The sequence below is a fragment of the Pyrus communis genome, chromosome 8, assembly GCF_041283825.1.
Source record: "Pyrus communis isolate YQ-2024b chromosome 8, ASM4128382v1, whole genome shotgun sequence".
In the NCBI taxonomy this organism is placed as follows: Eukaryota; Viridiplantae; Streptophyta; class Magnoliopsida; order Rosales; family Rosaceae; genus Pyrus; species Pyrus communis.
Genome location: NC_142572.1, coordinates 21,433,443 through 21,455,547, shown reverse-complemented (window position 1 = coordinate 21,455,547; position 22,105 = coordinate 21,433,443). Strand labels below are relative to the sequence as shown.

Genomic DNA, 22,105 nt, shown 5'->3' with positions numbered 1-22,105 from the left:
GGTTTTGGCCTTTTGCTTTTCTTTTGGGGTTCTTGCATTGCCTTTTTCTTTTGTGGTATCCACTTGTGTAAATGTTTTAAATTGACGATCGAATCAATTCATTGTTTTCATATATGTATTTACTGAGTAGATTTTAATTTATTTATTTTGTACTTATAAGCAAAACGGGTACAAATAAAACAAAACATGTTCATAAAAAAAAAAAATAAAAAAAAAAAAACATGGCAGAATGATGGAGCCTTCACAAAGGTTGTTTACGTGAAGCCCCACTACGTGGCAAAACTCTAGAAGCGGAAGGCATCGGAGCGGAAGGCATCGGAGCAGGAGGCATCGGAGCGGGAGGCATCGAAGATAGAGCATTCGAGGCCTCAATACTGGGTGGAACGCTAGATGACCCAGGAAAAATGTGCCTCTGGAGATAAGCCGCAAGCCTTTGACGATCACTTTGAATTCGACCTTCAGATTCTTGCAGCTCATCAAGCTTCCTCTTCATATCCGTCGAATAGTTATTTGCAAGCACATGCAAACTTCTATTCTCGTACTTAAGCTGTTTGATCTCTTGCTTAAGATTTTCCACCTCTGCCATCAATGATTCCACTTGACGGGATCGAGCAAGCAGGCGTTGGCCCATGTTGGACACAGAGCCCGTATAAACCTCTTTCCTTCTTCCCTTTTTCCCTTTTTCTTTCCCTCTTTCCCTCTTTCCCTCTTTCCCATATATTGAATCCGAATTTGATTTTTAAGACTCATCTTTCTCCCTCTCGTTCGCAAGGCAGTGACGCCAAACTCGAAGCAGACGCAAATTAAGTGTATAGATGTCGCATTTGATCACTCGTCGTCGGAGCGTGACCAATGCGCCTCCTACACCCCTTACTGAGGCTACTCCTATGGGGCCCCAGGTGCCTGTCTCATCGACGTCATCAGTATCCATTCACCCGCTCAGTGCACGACGACCTCACCGACGTCGTCGTGAGCTGGACCCTTCTGATCACACTTCCGCAGCATCCAGAGTCGAGGGTGAGGCCTCCCATCCAGGTAGTTTCTTGATGACTACGTTGTATTTTATTTTTCATTTTAAAATTATTATTTTTATGATGCTAAAAATTTGTTGGATTGTGAAATGCTATACTATTAGGGGAAGTTATGTTGGATTGTGAAATGCTATACTATTAGGGGAAGTTATTTTGAATTTTTTGTGAAAATTTAAGCTTTGGGTTTTCACCATTTAAGTATTTTTGGCCAGCTAAAAAAAAAACTAGGGGGCCTAGTCGAATGCTGAAGCCGGCACAGAGTGTACGTTTGACTGGCTCCAAGATCAAGATTGAGTATGACCCACTACATCGTGGAGCGGCTACAGCTCAACAACATAGCATCATCGCTAGTAGCTGTGGTGTTGTTATTAAACAAATTTGTCCTATGCAGTGGGAGAAATGGGCAGAAATTCCAGATTGGACGAAGGATTTGGTGCGAGACAAGTTGTCGGTTAGTATATTAATTTTTAACCTTTAACTACTTGGTTCTGCATAAAAATATTGTTCTTCTTGATGTTCTGTATATTCATTTTGACTCATTGGATTACTTAGGTATGTATCGAATCTAGTAATGAAATTAAATCATCCAACTCTTGTATCTCGTTATTTAATTCATTTTGATCTATTTCATCAATTTTTGAAATTACCTCTTCTGTTTCTTTTTCAAATTCATAAGCTAATCTTATCGATTCTTGTTTATTATAATCTTGTACTTTATGCCATGTCTGAGTTGCTTGTTCATGAATGTCATTGGGTTCATAAATTATTTTTCCGATTCTTGCATTCTTTTCTTCATCTAAATAAACAAATTCGGATTCAATATCATTTTTTTAGTTTTGTTTACAAATATTAAAAACCAAAATATATTATCTTAATATTATTATATTTCTTACTATTATTTTATTGTTTTTCATATTCGTAGGTAATTTTTGATCTTGATGATATATTTCCCGAGGTCAAGGCCTACTTAGATGAGACCTTAGCAATCCGGTACAAACATTGGAAGAACTATCTTCACACGCATTTTAAGCTATGGGATACTCCGGAGATTGCTCGCCTACATGGTTGCCCAAGCGAGTTGAAGGACCGGCCAGAGGATTGGGAATGGCTTTGCAAACATTTTACGGACCCAAAATTTGTGGTATGTACATAATATTTGAATAATAATTTATTATTGTTTTAGTTATTTTTTAAAGCTTTTTTTATTAATTTATTTCAAATAGTCGCATTAACATGTATATTGTGTGTTTAACAGAAGAAATCTGTTGCTGGCAAGATAGCTCGGGAGTCAAAGACACTTCTCCACCATTCTGGTTCGAAGCCCTTTTCATATAGGCTTCAGACATGACGTCAGGTAAAAGTATATTAATTTAGAAATTTTATACAATTTATTTATTATTATTGATTAATAAAATTTTCTTAATGTTTTTTTTTCTTTCTTCAGGAGGGTTCTAAGTTCCCAGAGATCGACATGTTCGAGGACGTTTACGTTCAACCTGGAGATGAGACCGCTGGGCAGCTTCATGTAAGTATATGTAATTGTTATTATTCTTATATGTATGAATCGTTCAAATATTATTTATATATATGTTTTTTCTTTATTATTACAGGCTCTTATGGTGGAAAAAAGCACTACTGTTCTCCAAGAAGCAACATCGCAACTTCCCCCGGAGACCCCAATTGAGGACGTCACAGTACCTGATGATGCAGGTTTTCAGATTTTGACTGATGTCCTAGATCAGAACTTACGTCATCGTCACGGCAAGGTTGTTCGGTGCATGGGGAAAGCACGACTTCGTGAGACTGGTGCCTCTTCTTCCAGATCAAACACCACAGAGGTCGATTCATTGAAGGAGGAAGTGATAACCTTAAAGGGTCAGCTTGAGGTCCAGGGCGAGCAGATGAGGGCCCAGGGTGAGCAGATGAAGGAGCAGATAAGGGCCCAGGGCGAGCAGCTGCATACTTATGACGGACAGATGAGAGATCTTATACGAGCCATACAGATGACCGGCCTCCAAATCTCACTACCAATACCTGATCTTGCTACACCTTCAACCTCCGAGCCACTTCACCCTGCCGATACCCAGTAGCCACTTCACCTAGAAGATTACTTGTAGTTTTTTCTTTTTTATTTGGACATCTTGTATGTACATTTTCATATATTGTATAATTAAATACTTTTCTTTGGTTAATTAATTATTATTTAGAATTTAATTACAATATTATTAAAAATTAAGAAAGTAATATTTTTTACCAAAACCAAATTTCCACTTTGCGCGACATACAATACGTCGTGCAAAGCATGTTCCCAAGTTGCGTAAAGTATCTTTGCATGACGTAGACTGCATTGCGCAAAGTATCTTTGCGCAACTTGGGAACATGCGTTGCGCAAAGACACTTTGAGCGACTATAGTCTACGTCGCGCAAGGATCTTGAGTGACGTAGGTTGGGTCGCGCAAGATCCTGAGTGACGTAGGTTGAGTCGCGCAAGGATCTTGGGTGACGTAGGTTGAGTCGCACAAAATACGTCGCGCAAAGACACTTTGCGCGAGGAAGCCTTTACATGCGTCGTGCAAAGAAACTTGCGCGACGGATGTTGAGTCGCGCAAAATACGTCGCAAAGTGTCTTTGCGCGACGATGGGGTTACTTGCGTCGCGCAAAGTCTTCTGTCACTGCCTTGCCGCGACAGTTTGTGCGCGACGTTTTTTGACTTTGCGCGACGAAGGACCTGCGTTGCGCAAAGTGTTTTTTGTACTAGTGTTATTTCATTTGATGCTTCTTCAACATTGAATTGTTTAATCCTAATTCACTTTGTTCAGGTTTTATTGAATTACAATATGGGTTTGCAGTTCAGAGTCGATTTGGGGATTTTAAAAGTGGTGGACAGGCACAAACAAGAAGGCAGAATTTTCAAGGCTTCGGCAAATGAGGTAAGACTATCATAATTTTCCCCAGAAGAGAACCAAGATGGTGTTCCCTAGAAGATAACCAAGAAGGTAATTCAACCACGCACTGTTTGTTTGATCTCTTACTCCCCATTTGCTCAACTTTCTTTTGTTGTGTTTTTGTTTTTTAATTTTAAACTTCATATACTTAATGTTGTGAGTTATCTCATGGACAGGCACAAACAAGAAGATAGCCTTGGCCTCTTCTAAGAGAACGTAATCCACACGCACAAGAGAACCAAGTCTTCTCATAAATATGTTCTAATATACATTAGCTTTCTTTGTTATGTTAATTGGTACTTTTTATCTTTTTGTATTGTTCTTTTTTATTTCTCACTAATTTTTTTTGTTTGCATAATCTACGTATTATTTTGATAAAAAAAAACTACATATTATATGGGGTTTTATGCGATTGATATGATGTTTGATTGGTTTCTTTGTAACCAAAAATTGTTTTCCCCTGGCCCTTAATGATGGAACGCGGCCCCTTCTTTTTCGACGCAGTCTTCGAATATGGTCTAAGGTGACCGTGGTGTGCAAATTACTAAGACTCCGAGACAACGACAATTGGGATGAAGATCATAGATGCTCAAGTATATATGTCGACAACTTGGCATTGTAAGTCTTTATAAATTCCAATTTGTATAAATGATAAACTATATATACCAAATGTGATTAGGAATTAAATTAAATATAAACTACATGGGGATAGAGAAAGCGATTTAGAGGGAGAGCCAAAATATACTTGGAGACAATAAAAACCTGCACAAATTTGTGACAAGTTGACGAGTAAATGACTCTTTGTTTTGCATTTTTTCCCTTGGTAAGCTATGTCTAAAACTTTATTCATTTTATTGTTGGATTGAAGAACAAAATCATTGTCTTCCATCAAGCAGCTTTTTCTTAATACTGATTGCCAACTAGTTTGTAATAATAATTGGATAGTTTAATTTCTCTTAGTTCAATTTTAGACGTTCTCCATAGTAAGTGTGCACACTATTTTTCTAGCTATAAATTTGTATATGATTTGCTATGTATTTTTTTTATATATATGAAAAAGCCTTTTCTGAATGCAATATGAATTACATGGTATGTGGACAAAATTCTATGTAGGCGTAAAAGACTTTTGGCTTGTGATACTGGATAAGGATTGCTTGGCTGAGGAACTTGAAGATTCAAGACCTTTTTTCGGTTCTCTTTTCCGTTTTGTTGGTGTTTGGAATGATTCATTTTTATTATTTTTCTTCTAAATCCCTAACAATCGGTAATCTAATTGTATCATTGCTTTATGTTAATTCAAGATTTTAGAATAATTGAGGTGGTCATCTCTAATGTTTTTATTTCATTGTCAATATCAATTAAAATATTACGTACAAATGCTTAAAATGCAATGCAATATCTATGACAAGTGATTTGGTCATACATAAATGAGTGTAGTGGAGCAGGATTTAAGCTTGGCTGCTCAAATAGTATTTCTCCAAGTTGAATGAAATTTACATTCTATTAAGAATAATAACACGTATACAATGGTGTCAGTTCCATGCTTGCAGTAAAAACAATACGAGAAAAATCAAAGCAATCCCATAAGAAAAAAACTGTGAAGAAAGCTACAAATGATGCATTTTCCTTTGGATATGACTTTTTTTTTCTTCTTATTTTTTGTCAATGTATGTGCATTTTAATTACTACATACTATAATGCAATTTACACCTCAACTCTTATTCTCATTCAAAAACTCTGTTTTGCAGTTATGGAAACAAGCATTAGTGTTGTGGCGCTATTGAATTGACAAAGCAATTTGCAGGTGGAATGGGAAAGTGTAACAATATATGTCAAGAAAAAATAGTATAGATTATACCATGAAGCCACAAACTTATCAACTCATTCTTAGCAAATTTTAATAAGATAAACGGCAAGGAAAAGATGATACGTATGAAATATCTTGGGTCCTTGCTGTATTTCTTCCTTTATTCATTACTAGCCTTTTCTAACGTGCTTTCATACGTGCAAAGAGTCTTTTCTTTTCTCATACATTTTACATGCGAGTTAATTATGTTTTATTTCTTTTTATTTTCAATGTATGATATATTTTATTTTAAGACGCAATACGATAAAAAAATAACTAGCACAACACATCTCAATGGACGCATAGCACCTGTGATAAAAAATATCTCCCACATAAAAAGGTAGGAACATACAAAATACTATCTTTTTATAGTACGAACACCTTTGTATAGGTGTCAGCTCTTCCGTTGACATGTCTACTTACTATTTTTTATAGTAGTCTGGACGAGTACTTAATGTTTTCATCTACTTTTTTTTTATTTACATCTACTTACTATTGTTCATGAACTTTAGGTAGGAACTTGCATCCAAAATCTCATGTTGTTTGACAATTGCATAAATAACATTCAAATCATTACTTTACGCAAAGTGAAAACGAAAAACATGACAACTTTTTAGCACGTACATGGTAAAAAAAAAGTTCATAATTACACAATACATTTAAAATAAATCTTCACAATTACGATGGAAAAAAAACTAATGCAAAGTCTTCATAATTACATTTAACATTTCTTACTATTTAATTTTGTAAACATGATAATGTCTTAAAAAGTTGTCATGTTTTTCGTTTTCACTTTGCGTAACATTTAAATCATTACTTTACGCAAAGTGAAAACGAAAAACTTAACGACTTTTTAGGATGTGCATAGTAATGAAAAATTTCATCTTTGCACAATACATTTAAAATATATCTTAATAATTATAATAAAAAAACTAACGCAATACAACTTTAGGTGATTCAAAAACTGTTAACCGATGGGACTAAGAGAGGACCTTGTGCAGTGTGCGCCACTGCCCTATCTTGTCTGTCTGATGGCCTTCATGCAGACCAAAGACATCAATCAATTCTTTTTCATTATTTTAATTACACTCTTTTCTCTCCTACTACCTCTCTCTATCTCAATTATTTACACAAATTGCAATTGTATATGAATATATATATATATATATATAAATATATATGCACATATATATATATATATGTGTGTATATATCAATGCATAATACATAACATTACTACAGGTACGCAAATTTAAATTGCCATAATCGATGTCTCTATTGTGAGATTTTCAACCAATTATTTATTATCGTAAGGAAAAATTAAACAACAAAATAGTATGTAATTGATTCAAAATAATGTTATAACTAATGACATCTTAACATTTAATATGCAAGTAAGTTTCTCTTCGCTCAATATAAATAATGACGAATGATGATCTCCTCATTTAGGTATGAATTGGAATTTCTATTGCTTTATAATTTCTCCTTCAAAATTTAAGCTGTGCTTTAATTGGACAATGGGATGAATGCCTAGTACGTACTAAATCACAAATATAATTATGTACATGCGATCTCTATCCTGCCTAATACTTTTGTTGGGGTCTCATTAATTTGGAGTAGGATTATCTCCCCCCTAATTTGAAGTAGGATTATCTCCCCTCATATTCTCATCTCTCATTATCTCCCCTCCTATTCTCATCCCCATTTCTCCCCTTTTGTCACAAAATGGTTTTTGTCTTCTTCTGGCTATTAAAAAATTAACACAAAGCGTTGACGTAATTTAATCGTAACCATTCAAATAAGAAAGTAAGGTAAGAAATAGAGATCATGAAGGAAGAGAATTCTACTTCTATTAATTTAAGTCCTTTTTTGCATGTTTGGTTGCTAGAAAAGAGTACAAAGACTACATCATCTCATGTACCTCATTTTATATATGAAATCAGCATTGGTTTTGCTAGAAAAGAGTGCAAGGCTCTCTGACGTTTTTGCATTATCCTAAACGCTTATGTATTCTATATTTTAATTCGGTCACATATATACAGTTTGTGTATAATGTTACTGTTTCGTTTCCTATAGCTCGGGAGCATCACAATTCGACTTTTACGATTGTACATGTACACTTTTTCTTTATATCACACAAGGATCATAAGACCAATTATGGAAATTGATATAATATCTAGATGCTTTAAATTTATCTAGCTTATACATTCACGTGATTTATATATGTATTAAGTGCGTATGAGTATGAGAAGTAAACAATTTTCATAAAAATAAAAATGATAAAGAAAATCTTTCCAACTAAAAAAGGGAAAGAAAACAAAATTTAATTAAACTAAGTGCTAATTTGGATGTGCTTTTAAAATGATGGAAAACGCTTTTAGAAAAAATATTTTTGGAATCCAAAAGCACTTAAAGTACATTATGTAAGAAGCACTAGTTATGTGCTTCTTCAAGGAAGCACTAGTTATGTGCTTCTTCAACGAAGCACTAGTTATGTGCTTCTTCAACGAAGCACTTTAAGTGCTTTTCCAAGATTTACTTGCATATTTACTAAAAATTGGTTCTAAAAATATTTTTACCAAAAACACTTTCAGTTATTTTAAAATTACATCCAAACGAGCCATAACCTATCAAAGATTGGTTACGAACCATAAAGGTGCATTATGCAACCGGGACCAAGAACAAATCTTGGGGCAACTAAAATGCCTAATACTCTTATTTGTGAAGTAAAATACTCCAAAGTCACATCCGGTTGAGTCGTAACATGAGTAATCAAAGGCAAAATAAATACTGTTTCTTTCTACCTTCTGAACACGGGGGTACGATATACGGCGGAATGGTGGTTGCTCACAAATAATATCCGATCACCAAGTTCAACAACCTTTATCCATTGTGGACCACCATCAAAATCGCATTCCAGTTTGAACACTTGAAATCCTTTAGTCTTTGGGTGGCTCAGTGTAACTAAAGGCCTTTCCAAGCATGCCCTTATGCCAAGGATCGGCTATTAAACACGTTTCTTATTTAGACTTTTATGCAGAGTTTACCTTATGAAAAATCATAAATAACTCCATAGATGCAGAATCTTTTGGTAGGTGAACAAAATCACAGCCATTGTAATGCTCTACTCTTGATCCATCATATTCAACGAATTTTTACCAATTGGACGTCTCTACCTTCATTAGCCACAGACCAGGTCAATGAGGTCATAGTCTGAGGTGATAAGCTGCCTACGTCGTACCAAAATCGGAGGAGATAAGCTGATCTTGTCTAATTTTAGTCTTAGCTAGGAGGTGCCTACTCCTACCCCGACTCTGACCCTAAGACCATCTTCAATTTTTGGCCTAAAATTTAAAATTTTTAACCAAGAAAATTTAGGTTTTAACCCACAAACAATATTTTTGCTCCCACTATTCTGGGCTAAAATTTTAGCCCCATATTATTAAAAAATAAATTTAGGACAAGTCCAGTGGAAAGGTTGGAGAATGTCTAAATAACAAAAACAAAGCGTCAAATAAGGGTTTAGCACAAGTCCAGTGTCTAAGCAGCTGGTGATCCGCCATCAGTAATTGTAGTACATGCGTCACATTTGTAGAGTCCAAGTTTTAGGAAGGGGATCTTCGGATCACTTCCATTAAATCCACTCAATCAAAGAATATGAGTCCTTAAAATTTGATTCAACGGGTAAAAACATAAAGCCATTTTAAAAATTATAATAACTTTAGCCGTTAGATCAAATTTCAAAAATCCGGATTAATTGATTTGGTGGATTTGATGGAAGGGATCCGTAGAAGATCTCTTTCCCAAGTTTTACACCCATTGGCAGGGTCACTAGGACCCACCTCCTCTTCACTCCTCAATTGGAAATCTGGAATTCAATTCAACCTTGTTCAAGTAGATATGGTATTATTGTCTCCTCAAAAACATTGTTAAATTCCATCTCTTATTACGATTTTGATTGTTCTTTTATTACGATTTTATCCACCATAACATATGGCGGAATGGTGGTTGCTCACAAATAATACCCGATCACCAAGTTCAACAACCTCCATCCATTGTGGACCACCATCAATATCACACTCCAATTTGAACACTCAAAATCCTTTAGTCTTAGGTGGCTCAGTGTAACTAAAGGTCTTTCCAAGCATGACCTTATGCCAAGGATCGGCTACTAAACATGTTTCTTGTTGAGGCTTGTATGCATAGTCTGCCTCATGAAAAATCATAAACAACTCCATTAGACGCAGAATCTTTTGCTAGGTGAACGAAATCACGACCAATTTAATGTTCAGTCCCTTTCCACCTAATCCACGTAATTCGGGATTCAAGCCATTGAAATTTGACCTAGCGGTTAAAAACATGATGCTCATTTAAAAGTTATAATAACTTTAATCGTTATATCAAATTTCAAGGACACGAATTCATTGATTTGATGGAAGGGATCCGACAAGGATCCTTTTCCCAAGTGTTACACCCATTGGCAGGGTCACTGGGACCCACCTCCTCTTCACTCCTCAATTGAAATTTTAGAATTCAATTCAACCTTGTTCAAGTAGTTATGGAATTATTGTCTCCTTAAAAACATGGTTAAGTTTCATCTCCTATTACGATTTTGACTGTTCTCTTGTAACGATTTTCTCCATTATAACACACGTGCTAACTTGGAGAGATTTTAGAAAATATAACGAGAACAATATCCAAAACCGTGCCAACTTAAAAATCTTTGTTTATTTGTGAGCAACCACCATTCCGCCATATGTTATGATAGATAAAATCGTAATCAAAATCGTAATAAAAGAACAATCAAAATCGTTATATTTTTAAAAATCACTCCAAGTTAGCACGTGTGTTATGATGGATAAAATCGTAATAAAAGAACAATCAAAATCTAGGAGATGGAATTTAACAATGTTTTTAAGGAGACAATAATACCATATCTACTTGAACAAGATTGAATTAAATTCCAAATTTCCAATTGAGGAGTGAAGAGGAGGTGGGTCCTAGTGACCCTGCCAATGGGTGTAAAACTTGGGAAAGGGATCTTCTGCGGATCCCTTCCATCAAATCTACCAAATCAATTAATCCGGATCTTTGAAATTTAATCTAACGGCTAAAGTTATTATAATTTTTAAAAGGGCTTTATGTTTTTAGTCGTTGGATCAAATTTCAAAGACTCATATGCATTGATTGAGTGGATTTAATGGAAGTGATTCGAAGATCCCCTTCCTAAAACTTGGACTCCGCAAATGTGACGCCTGTACTACAATTGCTGATGGCGGATCACCAGCTGCTTAGACATCGAACTTGTCCTAAACCCTTTTTTGACGCTTTGTTTTTGTTGTTTAGACAGTCTCCAACCCTAGGCTAAAACTCAAATTTGCACTTCTATTCCCCCCAAAAACTCAACCCAACCCAAGGCTAAAATATGGTCTAAAACCTAAAACTCAAATGGAAGACAAATTTAGCCCAGGATTAGTAAATTCATTGAATCCAACGGTTAAGATCTAATTTAATGAAATTCAAAGGTAAAAAAAAAAAAAAAAATTTAACTGTCCAAATTTAAATCTAACAGCTAAAATAATTATAAAAAAAATCTTTCATTTGTTTCATATTTTTTCATATTGTTTAACGAGTTTCATTGTATCGATTAGTGATTTTTCAGTATTTGTCAGAATCTAAATATTTTAAGGTTAAAATGTTCATAAAATTAAATTAGGATAGTCTATATAAATTTTTATTTTAAAAAAAAGTTACTTTAAGTAAAAAATTAATCTAAATTCATTTTTTAATAATCTGGGGCTAAAATTTTAGCCCAGAATGATGGAAGCTGAAATATTGTTTATGGGTTAAAACCTAAATTTTCTTTGTTAAAATTTTTTAATTTTAGGCCAAAAATTGAAGATGGTCTTAGGGTCAGAGTCGGACTAGGAGTAGGCACCCCTAGCTAAGACTAAGATTGGACAAGATCAGCTTATCTCCTCCGATTTTGGCACGATGTAGGCAACTAATCTCCTCAGACTATGACCTCATTGATCTGGTCTGTGGCTGATGCATGTGGAGACTCCAATTGGTACAAATTCGTTGAATATGATGGATCAAGAGTAGAGCATTACAATGGTTGTGATTTCATTCACCTACCAAAAGATTCTGCATCTATGGAGTTATTTATGATTTTTCATAAAGCAAACTCTGCATAAAAGCCCAAACAAGAAACGTGTTTAATAGCCGATCCTTGGCATTAGGGCATGCTATGAAAAGCCTTTAGTTACACTGAGTCACTCAAAGACTAAAGGATTTCGAGTGTTCAAACTGGAATGCGATTTTTATCCATCATAACACGTGCCAACTTAAATTGAAGTTGGTATTAATCTTTGCTTAACCAAACCAATAGCATAAACAAAGATTTTTTTTATAAACCATAAACAATAGTAACCATATCGAAAGTAAAATCTAATAAACAATAGAGATTTGAGAAATTGAAATTATAGAAATATACAGAGGACGCACCTGTAGAAGTTAAACGTAGAAACACAATTTCATCAATGGTGAAGATTCGCCGCCCAGAATTTAATTGATCTGTACGATTCACTGTAGTGCAAAATAGCATACACATCAAATATACCTCAATTCATTGTTTTTCCTTGTTTTATTTTTTTAAATTGAAAGCTTAATAATTCAAGAGTAACTTGCAAATTGTAATAACCCTGAATTAACAAAAGCAATAGAAAAGGAAAAAGAAGCGTTAAGACCTTTAAACTAGCAAAACCCAGCCACTTGCAAAACATCTATATTGGCAGAATTAGCCAAATTTCAACCCCTTGTTCCTTCTTTCTACTTCTATTAGTCACTATAATAGCAGTTCGCCTACAAAAGGCCAAAAAATTAGGAAAACAAACAAAAATAGGTTCAAAGATAGCATCGTTGAGTCTTCGAGGACATCAAAATTGAAAATGAGAGCGGGACAAATTGAGGGAGATCCTTCACATATAAATTTGTCAGAAACCAAAACTATACAAACAGTTCACTTATCAAAGAAAAACAAAGTCTCACGTCAGTAATTCAAATCTAGAATCCCATTATCGTACCCCGGTTAGCACCATTTTCATACTAATCAGAATCCTCAAAGCAAATTCTTTACCAATCAGTGCATACCAACGTCAATTTAAGTTCACAATTCATCAAGAACGCCACTTTTAATAACTACAGCTACAAATGTAAAGCAAACCAGTTCCGAAAAACAACAGAAAGTGTGAATGTAAATGTACCTCAGCCAGGTCGAGATGCAAGTCGTCTTTTAAATGGAAAGTTAAAAACCGACAGCAAGCCCTGCAAGGCCTAGGACACCTTGAACAAAATACCATGGCAACAGCCACATTGTCAGGGCACAATTCGACCCCAAAAATTTTCACACAGCTCGTTCTATGCTTGGTCATGCTTGGAGAAGGCATGCTTGCCTCCTAGTTATCAACATATTCCTTTCTCTTGCACCATATCGTATTGAACCAAAACTAAGTAAAGCTTTAATCTCTATCACATTTAGCCAAAATCGAATTGTTAAAAAACATACTTATTCATAATTACACTTTAATTGCAGAATAATCACGGTATCATTTCAATAAATGGAATTAAATTTTAATATCTTTACAAAGAAATCGAGAGACATACAAATCCTGGAATTGAGGAATGGCTGGTCATCCAAGTCGAGCCGGCGACGGGGCGAGGCAATGGAGACGGCGACCGACATATCGTTCTCTAGAGAGAGCTTCCGGCGGGCTCTGCGTCAGTGATGAGTTCTTGTGTGGGTGCCGGACAGAAGACGGTTGCGATTTCGAAGAAGAGGGGGGGCGGGGCTTTGGAGAGAGAAATGAGTAGTTTGGAGATTTCGGAGAAACCGCCGAAGGAAGCGAATGGGTGAGACTGGGAGGGTTGGTGGTAGTTAAAACCATTTACTCACAACGGACTTTAAATGTCTGTGGTAATATTGGATATTCTACGACGAGTCTTTTATGTTTGTGGTGAATTAACTGTGATAAATGTGGTGCTGTTTTGTAGTGGATGGTGACAACTGACAAGGCCGACAATCATGCAGTTTCTGGGATGGTGACAACTGACAAGGCCGAGCCCTCTCTTCTCTCTTTTTCCAACCCAAAGTGCATTGATGTGTATAAAGCAGCAGAAAATAAAAACAACAAAATAGTACGTACTGAGAAGTCCTGGTTGGTCGATCAATAACGCGATTTCGTTGCACGCATGCATGTACTGCATTGATATGCCCTACCAAATCCTTAATCCCTCGTCGTATATGTTACATAGACACCACCAACTTCGTGATAACTTTAAATGAGTGTCATTACACCCCATTACTCTCACCCACCAACCTCCTCTCATACTTTAATTGCAAAACCTACCAAGTTGAGAAATGAAAACCCTAAAACCTTCCGCTTCTCTAACACTATATAATAACACTACCACCTTTCCAATTCTAAATCATTCCATACTTCCTTGAGACCCTCATCTTTTCCCAATTCATTTTGCATCTTCACGCCTCACTCTCTCTCCCTTTTCAATTCCTCCTAACTCTCGTCCTGCAAGGATATACTTCCTTCTGAAACACAAGAGGCTTTAGCATCATTTTCCGACTATGAAAAGGTATTGTATCCCATATTTGAAATGTTGTAATTGCTTCTGTTGATCCTAGACTTTATAATTTGTAATTTTATTTTAAGATTTATGTATAAGATTTGCTAGTGTGATAAGAGACTTAAAGTTGGTGAAAAAAAAAAAAAGCAGAGCACAAAAATAACGAATGAATGATTAATGGTATGCGGACTCTTTTAGGATCCTTTCTGATATGTCGACGACAGTGGTCAGGAAGGGGAGCAATTGCTGAACCGGTGAGTTAACCGGAAATCAGATTCACCACAGCGATGGTTTGCTTCCATATCTTTCAATGCGTATTAATTGGGCTGTTTATTTTAATTATTCCAGCTGTCGCAGCCATAACATCCTACATATATCACCTTCATATCATGATTCCATTTGTGATTTTGGATTTAATTATAGTGGGGATCATTCATCGATATAGGGCAAAAATCACCCGAAGGTAGTCGAGTTCTTAGGAATCGAATACTTCAAGAGAAGTAATAGAGGTATTTTTATGGGCTTTAGGACTCTACTTACAAAATATCATTGACCCCGAATGCATAATTTGCCTCTTCACCCTACCAAACTGTTCGTATTACCTAATTTCTTTTGTCCTGTTTCTGAGACATACTAAAGTTCTAATTTTTCTGGAATTTGCACTAGAAATAAATGTCGTTATTTGAGTACATTTTTAGAAAATTGATTGATAGTGGCAAAAAACTTAAAGGTTACGAATATGGATTATTTGGTCTATCAATTACAACTTGTATCTCTGTTCTTTTGTTTAAAAGTCATCGGTAAATTGTGATAGAGTGGATTGATGATCCGCGGACTGTTTTTTCTTTTTTACTCATATTTGTCTTCATCCCTACTAGGCGATTCGCCGAACGTATTTGGAATTAGGTGAAAACATAAGTCTACACAGTTTCCTAATGACTTTTAAACAAACCCTTATTGACATTAATTATTTGAATCTATTGAACATGATTTAATTAAAATATGCATCGAGATTTATTTAATTAAAAGGGATCCAAACTACAAGCCCAAAGTAGGAAGTGATCTAACAAGACGCATGGGACAAAGCCCATGGCGTCAAACTCTATAAGGAGGTGTGGCATGGGTTATCATAAATATCCATGCGTTTTCTCATATACCCCTAATGCTATTGTGAATGCAATTAGTTTTGTACCTCAGAACGAAAAAAAAATAGAGAAGGAGAAAACCCTAGCAGAAAGCCTCCTAGTGTACTGCGGATTCTATTGGTCCAAGTGAGTGATCTTATTAGCACAATCAAATGGTTCTTTCTATCATCCGTCGTTCGTGTATAAGTATGGATACTCTTAAAGGCAGACTACTTGGGGAGCTTTCATTGATTAATCAAGAAGAGGAAAAACATAAGCACAAAAATGATCCTACGAAGTGGTGCACACATGGCTAAGGATTAAGTTTATCTCTTCACCATCTTCTTTCTTGTATTATTGAATGAAAACCAAATGGATATGTAATTCAGATTACATATTATGTTTATTTATTTATTTTTCACTGTGTATTTAATTATTCGGTTAAATAAAAATCGCAATTATATACCCAAAATCCCAATAGCCCCCTCACGAGTGTCCTCACAAGACAAACCATTTTCCACATCAAGAACTGGTCAAGCCATATATTATACCGGAACCAACACCAAACCAGTGTTCAGTTATTGAAGTCAACGCCAATTTTTTTTAGGCCAAATTGTTTGGTCAATACTCTTTAAATTGGAGTTAGCACAACTTTTTGAAGGCTCATGACTTGTCGAGAGAAGATTTTCTTGGCTGATAATGTAGCAAAGATTTTGGAGGCATAAAATCCTAAAATCTATCCAAATCGAGGCATCAAAACCTCGATCAGACTATATTTTCCATCGCTACTTCTATTGAATTAGAAGCTGATTCTTGTGAGAGTGCTTTATATCCAAATGATGTTAACTTAATTGCCTAGTTATCTGATCTATTTCAATTCAGATCGGAGTAGGATTCTCTTCCCTCTAAATTTACTCCTCTCCTCTCTTTTTTAACTTTCCTCTTTTTCTTTTTTTTTCTTTTTTATTTATAAAAAATTCAACACAAGGTGTTAACATAGGTTAATCGCAAGCGTCCAAATAGAACGGGACTAAATGAAAAGAAAAATGGAAGAGTAGAGAATCGAGTCTATTCATATAAATATGTTCTACTATACATTAGCTTTCTTTGTTCTGTTAATTGGTAATTTTTATCTTTTTGTATTGTTCTTTTTTATTTCTCACTATTTTTTTTTTGTTTGCATAATCGGCGTATTATTTTGATAAAAAAAAAACGTTTGATTGCATAATCGGCATATTATATGGGGTTTTATGCGGTTGATAAGACGTTTGATTGGTTTCTTTGTAACCAAAAATTGTTTTCCCCTGGCCCTTTATGATGGAACGCAGCCCCTTCTTTTTCGATGCAGTCTTCGAATATGGCTGAGGTGACCGTGGTGTGCAAATTACTAAGACTCTAAGACAGCGACGATTGGGATGAAGATCATAGATGCTCAAGTATATATGTCGACAACTTGGCATTGTAAGTCTTTATAAATTTCAATTTGTATTACTGAGAAACTATATATACCAAATGTTATTAGGAATTAAATTAAATATAAACTACATGGGGATAGAGAAAGCGATTTAGAGGGAGAGCCAAAATATACTTGGAGACAATAAAAAACTACACAAATTTGTGACAAGTTGACGAGTAAATGATTCTTTGTTTTGCATTTTTTCGCTTGGTAAGCTATGTCTAAAACTTTATTCATTTTATTGTTGGATTGAAGAATAAAGATCATTGTCTTCCGTCAAGCAACTTTTTCTTAATACTGATTGCCAACCAGTTTGTAATAATAATTGGATAGTTTAATTTCTCTTAGTTCAATTTTAGACGTTCTCCATAGTAAGTGTGCACACTATTTTTCTAGCTATAAATTTGTATACGATTTGCTATGTATTTTTTTATATGAAAAAAGCCTTTTCTGAATGCAATATGAATTACATGGTATGTGGACAAAATTCTATGTAGGTGTAAAAGACTTTTGGCTTGCGATACTGAATAAGGATTGCTTGGCTGAGGAACTTGAAGATTCAAGACCTTTTTTCGGTTCTCTTTTCCATTTTGTTGGTGTTTGGAATGATTCATTTTTATTATTTTTCTTCTAAATGCCTAATAATCGGTAATCTAATTGTATCATTGCTTTATGTTAATTCAAGATTTTAGAATAATTAAGGTAGTCATCTCTAATGTTTTTATTTCATTGTCAATATCAATTAAAATATTATGTACATATGTTTAAAATGCAATGCAATATCTATGACAAGTGATTTGGTCACACATAAATGAGTGTAGTGGGGCAGGATTTAAGCTTGGCTGCTCAAATAGTATTTCTCCAAGTTGAATGAAATTTGCATTCTATTGAGAATAATAACACGTATACAATGGTGTCAGTTCCATGCTTGCAGTAAAGACAATACAAGAAAAATCAAAGCAATCCCATAAGAAAAAAACTGTGAAGAAAGCTACAAATGATGCATTTTCCTTTGGATATGACTTTTTTTTTTCTTCTTATTTTTTGTCAATGTATGTGCATTTTAATTACTACATACTATAATGCAATTTACACCGCAACTCATATTCTCATTCAAAAACTCTATTTGCAATTATGGAAACAAGCATTAGTGTTGTGGCGCTATTGAATTGACAAAGCAGGTGGAATGGGAAAGTGTAACATACTAACATATATGTCAAGAAAAAATAGTATATATTATATCATGAAGCCACAGAGTTACCAACTCATTTTTAGCAAATTTTAATAAGATAAACGCAAGGAAAAGATGATACAAATGAAATATCTTGGGTCCTTGCTGTATTTCTTCCTTTATTCATTACTAGCCTTTTTCTAACGTGCTTTCATACGTGCAAAGAGTCTTTTTTTTTTCTCATGCATTTTACATGCGAGTTAATTATGTTTTATTTCCTTTTATTTTCAATGTATGATATATTTTATTTTAAGACGCAATATGAGAAAAAAATAGCTAGCACAACACATCTCAATAAGCGCGTAGCACCTGTGATAAAAAATATCTCTCACATGAAAAGGTAGGAACATACAAAATACCACCTTTTTATAGTACGAACACCTTTGTATAGGTGTCAACTCTTCCATTGGCAGGTCTACTTATTGTTTTTTATAGTAGTCTGGTAAGGACTTAATGTTTTCATCTACTTTTCTTTTATTTACATCTACTTACTATTGTTCATGGACTTTAGGTAGGAACTTGCATCCAAAATCTCATGTTGTTTGACAATTGCATAAATAACATTTAAATTATTATTTTACGCAAAATGAAAACGAAAAACATGACAACTTTTTAGGATGTATATGGTAAAGAAAAAGTTCATCTTTGCATAATACATTTAAAATAAATCTTCACAATTACAATGGAAAAAAAACTAATGCAAAATCTTCGTAATTACATTTAACATTTCTTACTATTTAATTTTGTAAACATGATAATGTCCTAAAAAGTTATCATGTTTTTCGTTTTCACTTTACGTAACATTTAAATCATTACTTTACGCAAAGTGAAAACGAAAAACTTAACGACTTTTTAGGACGTGCATGGTAATGAAAAAGTTCATCTTTGCGCAATACATTTAAAATATATCTTGACAATTACAATGAAAAAAACTAACGCAATACAACTTTAGAGGCGTGTAGCGCCTGTGATCCAGAAATGCCTCTTGCACGCACATTAATGCGTACGGAGAGGCTAGTAAATAATAATGAGAATTGTTATTGTTATTGTTATTTTCATATGAAATTCTGTTTCGAGCTTTCTTATATTTTATTTTTATTAGTAGTGAAATTATTAAAATATTTTTAAGATGCCACGTAAGCTTTTTAAGGAGACCCCAGTTTTCTTTTTAACATTTTCACATTTATTTTACTAATTAAGAATAATACTTATTTTTACGGTCGCAAACGGAACTCAAATCAAAATTTTAACGGACACGTTATACTTAAAATTGTGAAAAATTTAACTGTTAACCGATGGGACTAAGAGAGAACCTTGTGCAGTGTGCGCCACTGCCCTGTCTTGTCTGTCTGAGGGCATGCCGACCAAAGACATCAATCAATTCTTTTTCATTATTTTAATTACACTCTTTTCTCTCTTACTACCTCTCTCTATCTCAATTATTTACACAAAATTGCAATTGTATATGAATATATATATATGCACATATATATATGTGTGTGTATATATCAATGCATAATACATAACATTACTACAGGTACGCAAATTTAAATTGCCATGATCGATGTCACTGTTGTGAGATCTCCAATCAATTATTTATTATCACGAGGAAAAATTAAACAATAAAATAATATGTAACTAATTCAAAATACTGTTATAACTAATGACATCTTAACGTTTAATATGTAAGTAAGTTTCTCTTCACTCAATATAAATAATGGCGAATGATGATCTCCTTATTTACGTATGAATTGGAATTTCTATTGCTTTATAATTTCTCTTTCAAAATTTAAGCTGTGCTTTAGTTGGACAATGGGATGCATGCCTACTACGTACTAAATCACAAATATAATTATGTACATGCAATCTCTATCCTGCCTAATACTTTTGTTGGGGTCTCATTAATTTGGAATAGGATTATCTCCCCTTCAATTTGGAGTAGGATTATCTCTCCTTCTATTCTCATCCATTTTCCTCCCCTCTTGTCACAAAATGGTTTTCGTCTTCTTCTGGCTATTAAAAAATTAATACAAAGTATTGACGTGATTTAATCGTAACTATTCAAATAAGAGATGATGAATTTTGTCTTCTTCTGGCTATTAAAAAATTAACAGAAAGCATTGATGTGATTTAATCGTAATTATTCAAATAAGAGAAAAAGAAAGGAAATGGAGATTAAGAAGGGAGAATCTTACTCCCATTAATTTAAGTCCTTTTTTGCATTTTTGGTTGCTAGAAAAGAGTACAAAGACTACATCATCTCATGTACCTCATTTTATATATGAAATCGGGTATGGTTTTGCTAGAAAAGAGTGCAAGGCTCTCTGACGTTTTTGCATTATCCTAAACGCTTCTGTATTCTATATTTTAATCCGGTCACATATATATAGTTTGTGTATAATGTTACTGTTTTGTTTCCTATAGCTCGGGAGCATCACAATTCGACTTTCACAACTGTACATGTACATTTTTTATTTATATCGCACAAGGATCATAAGACCAACTATGCAAATTGATATAATATCTAGATGCTCTAAATTTATCTAATTTATATATTCACATGATTTATATATGTATTAAGTGCGTATAAGTATGAGAAGTAAACAATTTTCATAAAAATAAAAATGAAAAAGCAAATCTTTCCAACTAAAAAAGGGAAAGAAAACAAAATTTAATTAAACTAAGTGCTCATTTGGATGCGCTTTTAAAATGACTGAAACCGCTTTTAAAGAAAATGTTTTTGGATTCCAAAAGCACTTAAAGTGCTTTATGTAAGAAGCACCAGTTATGTGCTTCTTCAAGAAAGCACTTTAAGTGCTTTTCCAAGATTTACTTGCATATTTACTAAAAATTAGTTCTAAAAATATTTTTACCAAAAACACTTTTAGTTATTTTAAAATTACATCCAAACAAGCCATAACCTATCAAAGATTGGGTACGAACCATAAAGGTGCATTATGCAACCGGGACCAAGAATGAATCTTGGGGCAACTAAAATGCATAATACTCTTATTTGTGAAGTAAAATATTCAAAAGTCATATCCAGTTGTGTCGTAACACGAGTAATCAAAGGAAAAATAAATAATGTTTCTTTCTACCTTCTAACCATGGGCGTACGATATACGGCGGAATGGTGGTTGCTCACAAATAATACCCGATCACCAAGTTCAACAACCTCCATCCATTGTGGACCACCATCAAAATCGCATTCCAGTTTGAACACTCGAAATCCTTTAGTCTTTGGGTGGCTCAGTGTAACTAAAGGCCTTTCCAAGCATGCCCTTATGCCAAGGATCGGCTGTTTAGGCTTTTATGCAGAGTCTGCCTTATGAAAAATCATAAATAACTTCATAGAAGTAGAATCTTTTGGTAGGTGAACGAAATCACAGCCATTGTAATGCTCTACTCTTGATCCATCATATTCAACGAATTTGTACCAATTGGACGTCTCCACCTGCATCAGCCACAGACCAGGTCAATGAGGTCATAGTCTGAGGAGATAAGCTGCCTACATCGTACCAAAATCGGAGGAGATAAGCTGATCTTGTCCAATCTTAATCTTAGCTAGGGAGTGCCTACTCCTACCTCGACTCTGACCCTAATACCATCTTCAATTTTTGGCCTAAAATTTAAAAATTTTAACCAACAAAATTTAGGTTTTAACCCATAAACAATTTTTCTATTCCCACCATTATGGGCTAAAATTTTAGCCCCAGATTATTAAAAAAGAATTTAGATTAATTTTGTACTTAAAGTAACTTTTTTTAAAATAAAAATTTATATAGACTATCCTAATTTAATTTTATGAACATTTTAACCTAAAAATATTTAG

The 22,105-nt window shown here is 34.3% G+C and overlaps 2 protein-coding genes and 2 long non-coding RNA genes across 6 annotated transcripts; 3 read left to right on the top strand and 1 right to left on the bottom strand.

Annotated features, from left to right (window-relative positions):
- The first annotated feature begins 815 nt into the window (after positions 1–815).
- LOC148695339 (uncharacterized) lies at positions 816–2,379 on the top strand. Its single transcript, XM_088698359.1, has 4 exons — positions 816–1,035; positions 1,244–1,482; positions 1,954–2,172; positions 2,287–2,379. The coding sequence occupies exons 1-4, from the start codon at positions 816–818 to the stop codon at positions 2,377–2,379; spliced, it is 771 nt and encodes a 256-aa protein (XP_088554485.1).
- A 96-nt stretch (positions 2,380–2,475) lies between these two features.
- LOC148695338 (uncharacterized) lies at positions 2,476–3,245 on the top strand. Its single transcript, XM_088699277.1, has 2 exons — positions 2,476–2,556; positions 2,642–3,245. The coding sequence occupies exons 1-2, from the start codon at positions 2,503–2,505 to the stop codon at positions 3,119–3,121; spliced, it is 534 nt and encodes a 177-aa protein (XP_088555403.1). The 5' UTR covers positions 2,476–2,502; the 3' UTR covers positions 3,122–3,245.
- Positions 3,246–6,531: 3,286 nt separating this feature from the next.
- Positions 6,532–13,784, bottom strand: LOC148695337 (uncharacterized). 2 transcript variants are annotated; one of them, XR_015965505.1, is made up of 5 exons: positions 13,488–13,784; positions 13,088–13,349; positions 12,572–12,686; positions 12,330–12,410; positions 6,532–9,690 (listed from the first exon to the last, which is right to left on the bottom strand). It is a non-coding gene; the product is annotated as an uncharacterized LOC148695337 (long non-coding RNA). The 2 variants fall into 2 exon arrangements; XR_015965506.1 differs by lacking the exon at positions 13,088–13,349.
- Positions 13,785–14,206: 422 nt separating this feature from the next.
- LOC148695336 (uncharacterized) lies at positions 14,207–17,848 on the top strand. 2 transcript variants are annotated; one of them, XR_015965509.1, is made up of 4 exons: positions 14,207–14,471; positions 14,661–14,752; positions 16,935–17,047; positions 17,540–17,848. It is a non-coding gene; the product is annotated as an uncharacterized LOC148695336 (long non-coding RNA). The 2 variants fall into 2 exon arrangements; XR_015965508.1 differs by lacking the exons at positions 16,935–17,047; positions 17,540–17,848 and having other exon boundaries at positions 14,661–16,058.
- The last annotated feature ends 4,257 nt before the right edge of the window (positions 17,849–22,105 follow it).